The 13,105-nt window shown below is 34.4% G+C and overlaps 1 protein-coding gene across 1 annotated transcript in view; it reads left to right on the top strand.

The window, feature by feature from the left end:
* Nucleotides 1-11,273: 11,273 nt before the first annotated feature.
* TFEC (transcription factor EC) overlaps nt 11,274-13,105 on the top strand; it is a 36,291-nt gene continuing 34,459 nt past the window's right edge. The window contains exons 1-2 of the mRNA XM_075855042.1: nt 11,274-11,306; nt 12,450-12,692. Of these exons, the coding sequence (XP_075711157.1) occupies nt 11,274-11,306; nt 12,450-12,692 (276 nt within the window). The remainder of the gene's footprint in view (nt 11,307-12,449; nt 12,693-13,105) is intronic.

Here is a 13,105-nt window from a genome sequence, read left to right as displayed (position 1 = left end):
AACGTTTAGTTACGCTTTAACTTTCTATAGATTCTACAGAGAACTAAAAGAGACTTGGAGCATCCTGGGGGGGGGGGGGTCATTCTCTGAGTATGCAGATGACCCTTGAGCATACCACAGCTGTCATAAGGATATTGTAGACAACAGATACAATTTATAAAGTATTAGAGTACATTTCTTGTAGAATAAATCGGGCCTATAATTGAAATTTTCACGTTTACGTCAAGAGTAGATGCTGATCCGATTTGATCAATCAATCAATCAATCAATCAATCAATCAATCAATCAATCCAGTAGTTGCTGAGGTATCAAAGAGACCTATGCCATACTTTACTTTTTCAGCTCTGGCATCCACTGAATTATGGGCTATAAAGCAACAACAGTTATGGGCAAAGATTTGTGGCACACATATGGATTGTTGCTCTCTTCTCCCATATGGGAGTAAATGTGAAACAGATATCTTAATGACAGCAGAGAAAAAAAAGTCAAGGAAGACCCCAGTTGTTACATTGGTAATGCATTGAAAATTATTTAGTCACACATACATGGACATAACAGTTTTTTCTAGTTGCATCATCAGCAATTCCCTTTCCTGTCAGAGGATATGCCTATACATCCTACTATGAGAAAATCTCCTTATATCATGGTTTACATAACTAAGGTCAACTAAGGAATTTATTTTTACTTTTCTTATTTTACAAAATATGTATTTAATGTTCTTCAACACTAGACTATACACTGTTGATCTCTAGTTACATTTACATAAATTATTAACCTTTTATACGTTATCTAACAATAAAATAGGATAGGAAAAAGCCAACCTGTCCAATCCATGTTTTCTATGACTGCATACTTTGGGGAATCTCCAACATTACTCATAGATATCAACGTGTCAGCAGATCATTGTGAAATTTGTCAGGTGACATCTACTAGTATATAATGTCTAAAGCATCTCGTGTTTTAATCAAATTATTCTGGATGTGACTTTGTCACCTAATTAGTCACAACTTGTTAGACTCTGAAAGAAAAAAGTTACAATGAATTTGGAATTTTTGTATAAAAATACAAGAAAGCAAAATAAGACCAGGAAACAGAGTGCACTGTTTATATACTTTCTTGTATTAATGAGGATATTTTTATGTGCAACTGAAGAATCTTGCGAAGTGATTCAATTATAAATTTAATGATTGAGTTTGGAATACTGGAGATATGAAGGTCCCCCATTCTAAATTGAATATTAAAGTTATGTTTTCACAAAAAGGATAAAGGGATATTAAATATAAAATATGTAAAGTATATAAAACATAGAAAATTAAAAACAAACAAAAGACAAGAACTTACATATTTAATAGAGAAGTATTATAGCACTGAAGAAAAATTATATTTTTTTAAACTATTCAAAAAGCTTGATTTATTAGGAACATATATATATATATATATATATATATATATTTACAAAAGTCCAGCAGCACGGGCAGTATGTGGGTGCAAGCCCTAGGGTACCGACTAATATCCCAAGTATTCTTCTTCTTCTTTTGGATTGATAAAATATAAAAAAAACAAGAGCACTCGAAGCAAGCTGAATATCAGGCCATGCACACGTTACCAGTGAAAGGATGAATCAACTCCTTGGTATAGAACAGACGGCAAAAACAGAGAAGAAGTAACAGCACCAGGACTTCAAAGATTGAGAGATGTTGGTTTATTCACCACAAAGTGAACAGAATAAGCAACATTTCGGTTCACATCCAAGCCTTTCTCAAACTAATTCAAAAGTAACCCTAAACCCTAAACCCACATGGCTAACATATAAAGGATTCTACAAGTGTGGGATTAATCCCTGCAAAGTTTGCACTTTTGCCAAAATTAATAAACAATACTCTAACTCTTCAGAAACCACTACCTTTGCTATTAATACATACATGAACTGCAACAGTGACCATGTAGTGTATATTATTGAATGCACAACATGCAATCTCAAATATGTCGGCTGCACTACCAGGAAATTTAAAATTCGCATATTGGAACACCTTAGTTATATACGTAATGCATCTATTGTCAACATTTCCAATGCAGCCAGGCATTTTGTGACTTGCCACAATAGAAATGTTAGCTCTTTTTCCACATATGCCATTGAAAAAGTGAGGGGTACAAAAAGAGGGGGTGATTTAAAACAGCGTTTACTCACCAGGGAGGCCTTTTGGATTTATAGCTTGGAGACTCGCTTCCCCAAAGGACTCAACCTCAGGAAGGATCTCATGTTTCATTATTGAAATATTGAAATTCATATGAATCAGATTATAGAATCCACTACTGATTGCTTATGTCAACAAGTACACACACCTTGTAAAAATCTGTCTCGAATGGCATTTACTTTGGTCCTGTTTCTATTGTGCCATTTTTTCATCGAGTTCCCATATATAAGGTTAATATATACTCACAATCTGTCATATGTACCAAGGTTAATCCAATTAGCCATATATTAACTGGCCATATCAGGTCATCATCATTATGTACTCATGCCACTGTATTGATTGTATGTTTTTCCATGTGGATCAAGATCATATAGATTTTCTTTACTGTTATTTTTGACATCTTGTCAATTTTTTTTCATATATTCATATTATTATCCATTAACCATTGGCCTTATTTGCTTTTTCATTAGAAAACTCACCTTACTTATACGTATTACTATTGAACCATTATCATACTTACTATGACAATTCTAAGCTTAAATAATTTTTGGATTAATATCAAAAATCATCAATTAAATTAGAACCATATCAATATGCATTCAATGGCATTATAAGATCGCACATTATATTTTGCAAATGAATTTCTAGCTTATTTTTCGTTATCTCAGACTTATAGTCTAAGACATTAGCTTACGTTTTCTTATGATAACCAGCCATTAGTCGGTTTTACTATATTTGTATTAATTTTTTAACCTCGGTTTACGCATAAAAATACCATCTACATATGAATTTTTCTTATGGTTATATATACAATTATTGTTTATTCACTTGTTTGGTTTTCTAGGTATGCAACTAGCTATTTTTCATCATTACATTGTCTCATGACAATGTTACTTGCATTGATTAGCTATAAAACGCAACTAAGTTATATTATCGTAATTCATTGAATGTCCCCTTATGAATACCCATATACTTTTTCATTTTCCGACTTTGCTGTTCTGTCTATTATCATTATTAACTATCAGCGGGCTTCAATGAATTCTATTTAATGCTCTTTCTACCAGCTTACATAGCTTGTTTTGCATACTATATTAGACCATATTCACACTCACCGAGTTGTGTTAATGCTTCTTTTTTTTTCATCAACTATTTATCCGTTGCGGTTCGCTTGGCCATAGAGATGTTTCTTTATAATACCGACAGGTTATCCGATGCATTTTTGGGCTTATATTTGAACTACTTGTTTCCATTTATACTAATTAATTTACCTAATACTATGTGCATTTGTTGTATTTCGATAGTTTTCTTGAACAACTATTATTACAAGTGTTTTGAAGTATCACAGACCATGAATATTCTATTATAATACAGCGTCTTTGATCTTTCTTCATTTCTTTTTTAATCTTTCCATATCTTTTCACACTTTTTAATGTTTCGATTTGTCAACATGTCATGTTTGCTTTTCATGTATGTATAAGTACTGACAAGGCCGTGTGTCTCAGTCTCTTTTGTATGCACTCATTTATGATATACGGGCTTACCATCTTTTATTACCAACATTTTTGTTACATTCATATTGGGTATCTATCTTATAATATTTATTATACTACATCAATATTGTATTCCCAATATACATATGTTGGTTGGGTTTTTGAATTAGTTTTGTTTCGTATCCATTCATACCATTTAGCCACTCCTTAATTCTTGGTATCTACCAATCACCAGCATTTGCATATTGGCCTCTCCAGCTGATTGATCGACATATAAGGATACCTCAGACACACGGTCTTTAACTCATTTGCCATGACTAAGAACGCAGACTGCGTTCGAAACGCGTAGGCTCAGGTTCAAGTCCTGACTACTCACACCTTGGGACTGCGTCTCCCTTCTATTTTATTCTTTCTTCAATAAACTTGGGACTTCGGTTTCCCTTTTAACTTACCATCAGCGCTGGATCAATTCTTCTCTACAATTGCTGTCTCACACCGCGGGCCGTCGTGGGGATCCGATTGACGCTGTCAGGAGACGCACACCGGTGAGCTGGAGGTTCTCTCCCTTTTCTATATGTTACATTACGGCTCAGCCTCCGTGCACACTGGCCGATAGTTTGCACAGCCATCATTTCAACGTTTTTTTTCACTGGGAGCCATATCCTATTTGCGATATATGCTAAATACTTACTCTATGCATAATATCTGGCATCCCTTAATACTGACTTCAGTGTTTATTACGTTATTCTGATCTGGCACTCAGAATTGTTTTGAGGATCACAAATTCTTTTTCCTGCCTCAGGAAGCCATTTCAGTCTGTGCAACGGTTTACACTCCCAAGGCATACATATTTTGCAATTCACGATTGTGTTGCTCTTGTCATGTTTTCTATGTGATTTTGTTTTTAAACAAGTTTTGAAGAATAATTTCATATCCACTCTGTATCTATTATATCAAGAATCTATCCTACAATTCATTGGTATCTGTTACCATCACATTACGATACCAGCAATACCACCATGTCGTTTTCCCAAACACCTCAACGGTCAAGAGCCGAAATGGCAGCAATGGTTTTTGGTGACTCAAATCACACTGATTTGTCTTATTCCAATTCATCTCTACAAAACAGATTTAAGGAATTGGAAAAATTATCAGTCACTGAAACCAAAGTGTGGTGGGATCTTACCACACTGCAGAATTACATCACAAAAAACATGATCCCTCGGGGTCTGAGATTAAGAAAAATGCCTACACATAATTATTCGGATGATTTTTCAAAGGAATGGAATAACATCTTGACGGATTGTTCACTCAATCTCATGCGGCTTATTACAAAGCAAGAGAATATTAAACTAGTGGAACTACAAAAGGATATTAGCAAAGTCAGGGATGAGATCAATTCATTCTCCAGCTCACCAGACTTCGCCTTGCTACAAAAACGCACGGAAGATCACCTGGAGCAATTGGAGAAATCAATTGCTGAAACCAAAAAATCAAAGTTTCATAGAGATACCCAGGATTACAATAACAATGAAGTCTATACGTGGCATCGTTCCAATTACAACAGATTCAAGACCAAATCAATCTTGAGGAATAGACGGTCTCCACACAATCGTTCCCTCAACTCCCATAGAGTTAGTTTCAGCTCCACTGAACCTGAAACTACAGATGGGGCAGAAGGAGAATCAGACACGGATACGTCTAGATACCACCAACAATCTAGATCCAACTTCAAACGCACTCGAGATGTTTCAAAAAACGGAGGAGGAGGGGGGGCCGAAAGCATCAATCCGGCCGACATAATATTGCCCCGCAGACTGAGGAACCAGAGATACTAAGAACTCTTGATGTTGTCAATCTTTCATCGGTGTCATTAACTCAAGCTCAGATTCATGTTCTTTCACTAGGACTTAATTTTGTACCTAATTCCAATTTTGACCCATTCCATACTTTGCTTGATATTAACAAGTTTGTACGCAATCTTACCGTTAAGAGACACTTCTCAACCTCAAAAGAGCCTTCATCTATCTCTTCATCAGAAACACTGATAACAGTTTCACCAGTCAATGTATATCAGAAATTATCGTTTCAGGAACAAACCACACTTTTACATCTGGAGGATTTAGCTGGACATTACACCAACCCATCTCCTCTTCCTGTATCCAAATTTGAAACCAAGAACCCGGGATTCTACCCCATTCATTCCCGCACAGAGTCTATGGACATTTTCCAGCAAATTGTAGAACGTGAGCTGTTCAAGATTCAAGAAGCAGTTAAATATGATATCCCTTCACATAACCTCACATTACTTGACAAACAGGCTATTAAATCCTTACACGACAACCAGGACATAGTCATTCGCATGGCTGATAAGGGAGGTAGTGTCACCGTGCTAGACAAGGATATGTATATCAACCAAATCATGCTATTGTTAAATGATCAGGATACGTACACCAAACTACAAGAAAATCCAACTGATATGTTTCACAACACTTTAAAACAGATACTAGATAAAGGTTTAAATCTGGGTATTTTCTCAAGTAAAGAACACAAATATCTGTCAGTGGAACACCCGATAGTACCCATCCTTCATGCACTTCCCAAAACACACAAGGGTTTAAATCCCCCTCCCATGCGACCCATCGTCTCGGGTATAGGCTCTCTCACAGAAAAGATTTCTGAATGGTTAGATACTTTTCTCCAGCCTTTAGTCATCAGAATTCCGGGATACCTCAAAGACACCAAGGATGTCTTACAGGCATTCCACAAGAAAACCTGGCAACGTGATTTCACCTGGCTTACCTGTGACGTTGTTGCCCTCTACACCAGCATCCCTCGAGATGTTGCTCTAGAGGCCCTCAAGCATCACCTATATAAATACAGTGGATACGACCCTAATATGCAATCATTTCTATTACAAATTACTCAGTATCTCATGACGCATAATTATTTTAGTTTCATAAATCAATTTTATTTACAAAAATGTGGTGTTTCTATGGGGGCCAAATTCTCCCCCTCCATTGCCAATCTCACCATGGCATGGTGGGAGGAACACTACATTTATTCTCCAACCAACCCTTTTCTTGACCACATACATTGGTATGGCAGATACATTGATGACCTCCTACTCATTTGGGAGGGAGATGTATCTGTCATACCGCTGTTCATGACTTTCATTAACAATAATGGATCCAACCTCAAATTTACTTTTCATTTTAACTCCACGTGCATCAATTTTCTAGACCTAAGTTTTTCAAGTAGAATTGGTGATATAATTCAGTCCAACATTTACTGCAAACCAATATCAGGAAATACCATACTGCATGCACTAAGTTGCCATCCCATGCACACGGTTTCTGCCATTCCCATTGGTGAACTTACACGCGCCAAACGTAATTGTAGTTCCCATATGAGTTATATCAAAGAAGAGTCTATTATCTGCAACAGGTTGAAAGCAAGAGGCTATAAGGACTGGACCCTAACAAGAGCCAAAAACATAGTTGCAACTAAAAATAGAGATTCCCTTATATTAAAGGATAATACTCAAACTATTCCAACTCAGAGTCAAAATATTCCAACTCTTGTTTTGCAATACAGTAAGCAGTTCAACACCATCAGAAACATGGTGTTGAAATACATCCCCTTACTGTATGATGATCCAACATTAGAGAACCTCTTAAAAAATGGATGCAGAATAGTATCTCGCAGGGCACAAACTTTGGGCAACATATTGTCTCCATCATTACTGCCAACCAATAACCCTAAACCCACATGGCTAACATATAAAGGATTCTACAAGTGTGGGATTAATCCCTGCAAAGTTTGCACTTTTGCCAAAATTAATAAACAATACTCTAACTCTTCAGAAACCACTACCTTTGCTATTAATACATACATGAACTGCAACAGTGACCATGTAGTGTATATTATTGAATGCACAACATGCAATCTCAAATATGTCGGCTGCACTACCAGGAAATTTAAAATTCGCATATTGGAACACCTTAGTTATATACGTAATGCATCTATTGTCAACATTTCCAATGCAGCCAGGCATTTTGTGACTTGCCACAATAGAAATGTTAGCTCTTTTTCCACATATGCCATTGAAAAAGTGAGGGGTACAAAAAGAGGGGGTGATTTAAAACAGCGTTTACTCACCAGGGAGGCCTTTTGGATTTATAGCTTGGAGACTCGCTTCCCCAAAGGACTCAACCTCAGGAAGGATCTCATGTTTCATTATTGAAATATTGAAATTCATATGAATCAGATTATAGAATCCACTACTGATTGCTTATGTCAACAAGTACACACACCTTGTAAAAATCTGTCTCGAATGGCATTTACTTTGGTCCTGTTTCTATTGTGCCATTTTTTCATCGAGTTCCCATATATAAGGTTAATATATACTCACAATCTGTCATATGTACCAAGGTTAATCCAATTAGCCATATATTAACTGGCCATATCAGGTCATCATCATTATGTACTCATGCCACTGTATTGATTGTATGTTTTTCCATGTGGATCAAGATCATATAGATTTTCTTTACTGTTATTTTTGACATCTTGTCAATTTTTTTTCATATATTCATATTATTATCCATTAACCATTGGCCTTATTTGCTTTTTCATTAGAAAACTCACCTTACTTATACGTATTACTATTGAACCATTATCATACTTACTATGACAATTCTAAGCTTAAATAATTTTTGGATTAATATCAAAAATCATCAATTAAATTAGAACCATATCAATATGCATTCAATGGCATTATAAGATCGCACATTATATTTTGCAAATGAATTTCTAGCTTATTTTTCGTTATCTCAGACTTATAGTCTAAGACATTAGCTTACGTTTTCTTATGATAACCAGCCATTAGTCGGTTTTACTATATTTGTATTAATTTTTTAACCTCGGTTTACGCATAAAAATACCATCTACATATGAATTTTTCTTATGGTTATATATACAATTATTGTTTATTCACTTGTTTGGTTTTCTAGGTATGCAACTAGCTATTTTTCATCATTACATTGTCTCATGACAATGTTACTTGCATTGATTAGCTATAAAACGCAACTAAGTTATATTATCGTAATTCATTGAATGTCCCCTTATGAATACCCATATACTTTTTCATTTTCCGACTTTGCTGTTCTGTCTATTATCATTATTAACTATCAGCGGGCTTCAATGAATTCTATTTAATGCTCTTTCTACCAGCTTACATAGCTTGTTTTGCATACTATATTAGACCATATTCACACTCACCGAGTTGTGTTAATGCTTCTTTTTTTTTCATCAACTATTTATCCGTTGCGGTTCGCTTGGCCATAGAGATGTTTCTTTATAATACCGACAGGTTATCCGATGCATTTTTGGGCTTATATTTGAACTACTTGTTTCCATTTATACTAATTAATTTACCTAATACTATGTGCATTTGTTGTATTTCGATAGTTTTCTTGAACAACTATTATTACAAGTGTTTTGAAGTATCACAGACCATGAATATTCTATTATAATACAGCGTCTTTGATCTTTCTTCATTTCTTTTTTAATCTTTCCATATCTTTTCACACTTTTTAATGTTTCGATTTGTCAACATGTCATGTTTGCTTTTCATGTATGTATAAGTACTGACAAGGCCGTGTGTCTCAGTCTCTTTTGTATGCACTCATTTATGATATACGGGCTTACCATCTTTTATTACCAACATTTTTGTTACATTCATATTGGGTATCTATCTTATAATATTTATTATACTACATCAATATTGTATTCCCAATATACATATGTTGGTTGGGTTTTTGAATTAGTTTTGTTTCGTATCCATTCATACCATTTAGCCACTCCTTAATTCTTGGTATCTACCAATCACCAGCATTTGCATATTGGCCTCTCCAGCTGATTGATCGACATATAAGGATACCTCAGACACACGGTCTTTAACTCATTTGCCATGACTAAGAACGCAGACTGCGTTCGAAACGCGTAGGCTCAGGTTCAAGTCCTGACTACTCACACCTTGGGACTGCGTCTCCCTTCTATTTTATTCTTTCTTCAATAAACTTGGGACTTCGGTTTCCCTTTTAACTTACCATCAGCGCTGGATCAATTCTTCTCTACAATTGCTAATTCAAAAGTGCATAGTGCCAGGTATATTTAGGAAATACATAAGGTATACAGTGTACAATATAATGAATTCATAATATATAATAAATAACCATATAAAAAGACATACTGATATAAAAGGTGAATTCATGTGGATCAGTGTAACATGATTAATATATTAGAGCACAACATCTCTTTTGAATTAGCTTGAGAAAGGTTTGGATGTGAACCGAAATGTTGCTTATTCTGTTCACTATGTGATGAATAAACTAACACCTCTCCATCTTTGAAGTCCTGGTGCTGTTACTTCTTCTGTGTTTTTGCTATATATATATATATATACATATATATATATATATATATATATATATATATATATATATATATACATATATATATATATATATATATAGGCAGAGATAGGAGCAGCACTGTGGCAATACAGTAATACGGTAAGTGTTATGCTTAAAAAAAAGGAATGACCACTCCATGTGCGATAGATATCAAACAACAGATAGCAGGGAAGCAGCACTCAAATGGAGACATTTTAATGCCTCCATTGAGGGGGTAAAATGTTGCATTGGCGGATGTTTGGTGAATAAACTCCTTTATTTTTGAGTGCTGCTTCCCTGCTTTCTGTTCTTTGAGATATATATATATATATATATATATATATATATATATATATATATATATATATATATATATATATATATAAATAATTTAAATAGGAGTAATGTTTATTTTAATTTATATTGAAAGTATTAAGTAAAAAATAACATTTCAAATTATTATAGAATTATTCACACATTTAATTCCTATTTGTGGTATCAGCAGTAATGTCTGTATTTTTTTTTATTTCTTTATAAGTATAATTAAGTAATAGTAAAAATGTCAACTGACTAAGATGTAAAAGGCCAAATAACTAGCACAAAGTGATGACAAAATATGCTTAATTTATATGCAAATACTTCATGTGGATTACTGCTGCATGTTAATGTATGTTAGGGGAATTCTAAATGGATTGTATAATTGGAGCACAGCAGAGGGATAAATATGTGTTGTAAATCAAGCATTACTACTGATGATAATTAAGAGCATATTAAAAATACTGGGGCCCTTGAGAGAAATGTATTACTACTAGTTTGCAATTAACCACTGAAAAGCCCCACTGGACTAAAGATGCAAGACTCAATTGACAATACAGTTTATGTTGTATCTAGTATTCCTGTCGTGGTTAAATTAAAGGAATGTGACATCTACAAGAAGCAGAGCTATTTGAAGTAACTGTCAATCTTTGCAATCAAAGGATGGCTTCGTCGTAGCCAATTAGATCCTTTATCATGGTTAGTAAGATTATAAAGTCCTACTGAGTTCAAACATTGTCCCTATTGATCTGCAACCTCCAGAGAGCTGTGTGGTTGGTACCTCCATTGCTAGGATTGAACTGTCATAGTTCTTGAAAATGCCTCATTTAGCTGACTGTTCGTACTATGAGGTAAGGAGTATAGATTGCATATTATACAGTTTTAGATGATTTTAACTGTGTTTTTCGTTTTCTTTTTCATAGTTGAATGTCATAATGTTCCTCTCTATGATTAAGAGATACAGAAAACTTGACTAATGCTATTATTGAGATAATGTTGGAAATGTGTGCAAAATAGTTCTCTTATGTAGTTTACTTGTTCCCTAAGCTTCTTATTACTTTATTATTGAAATAATAATATTTTGGACTCATGTACTATTATTGCATGATGACCAGTTTTACTCATACAAGTCACAATGTATTTAACATAGAAAGAAAAAGAAAGAGAGAATACAAAAATAATTTACTAAACATTTGATTTTATTTATTGTATTTGAAATAATTCATAATTGACATTTTTAGATTTAGCACATGTGTATTGAATATTTATTATTATATATGTATTGTTATGTATGTGATTTATTATGAAATGAGTTATGGTCAATTCGTTGAGATTTATTAGTCGTTTCTGAGGATTGATACATCGTGGGCTAATAAAAATGGTGCAAGATACATCAAGTTTATCAACGTTGCCCACTGGATGAAATATAGTTGATGCAAGTTTTTTGGCATGTTAGGCATATTTATTTTCCTTATGCCACCACATATCTGGCGTACATGTATACCATTACATTGCAGTTAAAAAGAAATCTGTTTAATAAATATGCCACATTTACTACACCTCTTGACCATGCCCATTTCGTCCATTTCCCTGAAACTTTTGAAAACGGTTGCAGTAGGCTTAAAAAGTGTTGGAAAAAACACAGAATAAATTTGCAGCATGGCGTGCACAGCAATTTTTGGGCACATTTCACGAAAATTTTAGTGCTTCGTAAAGCAGTCAGCAATTGTCTACAACGAAGCATCAAATCTGTCTTTGAATCTATAATGTTCCTTTCTATGTAATAAACTGTAATATGTGGACACATTGTAGAGTGTTGTGATTGCTTTGTATGATGTCCACATCGCTGCCAAATGTACTAACATGTTTTTTAATTGTGAAATCCCTAAGACACCCCACCTTGTAATGTAGTTAGTGATTCTGTACAAAGTAATACATACATGAAAAAAACTTTAACCTTGTTATTAAAGCTACATTATTATTTTGTATTATAGGTTCAAACACACCTGGACAATCCAACAAAGTATCACTTGCAACAATCACAAAGACAGCAAGTAAAACAATACTTATCAATCGGAACCAAATTTTCAACACAGGCACTTTCCTATTCACATGCCCAACCTGCAGGAATAACCCCACCACTACGGAATGGACATATGTCTCCTGTGGCAGAAAGCTGTACACCAAATGGCACTGTGTCTAAAATACTAGCTTTGGGCAACAGCCATGAAAATGAGGTAACCAGGATATACTCTATATACTTTGCGAACTGAATTTTATTCACCGTCTTTACAATTATGGGTGTGGAAAACAGAAATGTTGTGAAACTTGGACAACAGTAAAATCGTATTTATATATTTTTTATATAAGAACTAGAAATTCACATATTCTATAACTAACATTGACATAATGTACATTAGTTCCCGCTATCACACATTGTCTTATAAACTTAACCTTCAAAAACGATGCTCTACTAAGGACTACCGGAGCATGCCACATGGGTATTCTGTGGCAGGGTGATTGGAACCATTTACTGTAGCATTATATTTATATATTTATTTTACGTTGTACCACTTAATACATACATAGACTGTATACATTTGGCCCATCTTTAAATATTTATATTCTTCCTCCCATCACCAAGTAATTC

Source organism: Rhinoderma darwinii, chromosome 3 (assembly GCF_050947455.1).
Source record: "Rhinoderma darwinii isolate aRhiDar2 chromosome 3, aRhiDar2.hap1, whole genome shotgun sequence".
NCBI classification, from domain to species: Eukaryota; Metazoa; Chordata; class Amphibia; order Anura; family Rhinodermatidae; genus Rhinoderma; species Rhinoderma darwinii.
Note: the sequence above shows the minus strand (reverse complement) of the source record. Positions and strands in the feature narration are given on the sequence as shown.